This window comes from Buceros rhinoceros, unplaced genomic scaffold (genome assembly GCF_000710305.1).
Source record: "Buceros rhinoceros silvestris isolate BGI_N320 unplaced genomic scaffold, ASM71030v1 scaffold32165, whole genome shotgun sequence".
In the NCBI taxonomy this organism is placed as follows: Eukaryota; Metazoa; Chordata; class Aves; order Bucerotiformes; family Bucerotidae; genus Buceros; species Buceros rhinoceros.
The window spans coordinates 22,136-24,001 of record NW_010412877.1 but is presented as its reverse complement, the minus strand read 5'-3'; the positions used below and the strand labels follow the sequence as shown (position 1 = coordinate 24,001).

At 53.3% G+C, this 1,866-nt stretch overlaps 1 protein-coding gene across 1 annotated transcript in view; it reads left to right on the top strand.

Annotated features, from left to right (window-relative positions):
* Positions 1-1,866, top strand: part of EIF4G3 (eukaryotic translation initiation factor 4 gamma, 3) — a gene marked incomplete at its 5' end in the record, with an annotated part of 27,495 nt that overhangs the window by 4,094 nt on the left and 21,535 nt on the right. The window contains 2 exons of the mRNA XM_010136552.1: positions 573-719; positions 1,013-1,249. Of these exons, the coding sequence (XP_010134854.1) occupies positions 573-719; positions 1,013-1,249 (384 nt within the window). The remainder of the gene's footprint in view (positions 1-572; positions 720-1,012; positions 1,250-1,866) is intronic.

The window sequence follows — 1,866 nt, the reverse complement described above, 5'->3', positions numbered from 1 at the left end:
TCAGTCGTCATTTCTGAACATGAGTAAAGATAACCCACGTGATGGATTTCTCCTTGCGCGCTCGTGGGCCGTGAGAGGGTGTTTGGCTGAGGACGCTGTGCTCCTCCTGCTCGCACGGTGCTACGAGTGACCTCTGGGAGGTCCGGTTTCACCCTCGTTTCCATGGGGTGCTGAGCCAGGCTTTGGCCAGTAATTTTCAGGTGGTGAATTTGGGACAAAATAAGCCTCTTCTTGCCCTGGTCCTTCATGACGTGCAACAGAGGAGCTCGGCTCCAGAGTCCTCAGCCCGTAACGGGAGCGGCTTTAAGCCCAGCGTCTTTATGAAGGGTCCTGAGGCGGGCGACGTGCTCAGTCTGTGGGCAGAGGTGGTGCCTGCCAGGTTCTGAGTGGCACCTTACCCCTGAAATGTAAAACTCCGCTGGAAGGGGTGACGCAACGCTCGGCTGATGCTTGTGGGCTGGAGTCACCCATCCAAAGGGTGTAATAGAACGGAGCGGGTGGCCGGTAGGCATCCCCGCTCATATGCGGGGTTCAGCCCTGTTTCTGCTGATGTTTCCCTTCTCCTCCTGCAGCTGAAGGTGCCCATGGCAGACAAACCTGGGAGCACTGTGAATTTCCGCAAGTTGCTGTTAAATCGCTGCCAGAAGGAGTTTGAAAAGGACAAGGCTGACGACGACGTCTTTGAAAAGAAGCAGAAAGAGCTTGAAGCTGCTACCACTGTAAGTGGTATTTTCCCCTCATAAATCCTCCGAGCTCCCTCTGAAAACGATCCCTTTTGAAGACGGCGGGCGAGCTGGGGGGAGTTCTGGAGCTGAGAGTTTCGTTCCGTCGCTGTGGCTCAGAATAATAAAAAATATTTGCCTTGATTAGCGGGTTCAGACCGGCCTCTTTCTGGTTTGTAGCAGAACAAGAGTAAACAGAGACAACAGGAATTCTGCGCATAAAAGGGGTCTTTTGAAGAGGTCTGTGCTCTGTGAACGTGGTTCTTTAGAGCCGTTTTTCTGTTCTACAGCCAGAGGAGAAGACGCGGCTCCACGACGAGCTGGAAGAGGCCAAGGACAAAGCCCGACGGAGATCCATCGGGAATATAAAATTCATTGGCGAGCTCTTCAAGCTGAAGATGCTGACGGAAGCCATCATGCATGACTGCGTGGTGAAGCTGCTGAAGAACCACGACGAGGAGTCCCTTGAGTGCCTTTGCCGCCTGCTAACGACCATTGGCAAGGACCTGGACTTCGAGAAGGCAAAGGTAGGGCGGGACCAGGAGCCGGAGATGAGCCGCTCAGGGGCGGAAAAATGGGTGTGGGGTGGTTTTCTTTGAGGGTTTATTGTTTTCATCAGGAATATCTGTAGGGCATGAGGAAATCATTGCTCTTCTGTGGGTGTTCCATCACAGCCTGGCCTCGCTCCCACCTCTCCACCCCTTTCTAATAGAGTCTGTGTCGTTTTCAACAGAGTTCTCAAATCTTTCACCCAAATCTTTCAGGGTCTAGAAACGCTCAACACTGGCCTTTTCCGAACAGACCGTGCCTCTTACCTGGTGGTTTCTAAACCACCAAAGTTTAGAGTCAGTTCTTTGCCATCAAAGGTTTATATTCCCAATGAAATCTAGCCCTGAACACATCGTTTGGGTTCAGTCTAACAAAACCCTCATCAACTGGCCCGAACCCCCACTGCCGCCTCGGTGGCTGCATTTATCTCGCATCATCCTCGTCTCCAGCTACGCTGGAATGAAGCAGCTGCTCTGCACCTGCAGCGCTCCAGCGTCCTCCTCAAACGCACGTGGAGCTCGGGGCATTACGCAGGCGATGAGCTCAGACAGTCTGCTGCCTCTTCCCAAAAGCCGGGGCGAAAAACCGCGGGAGC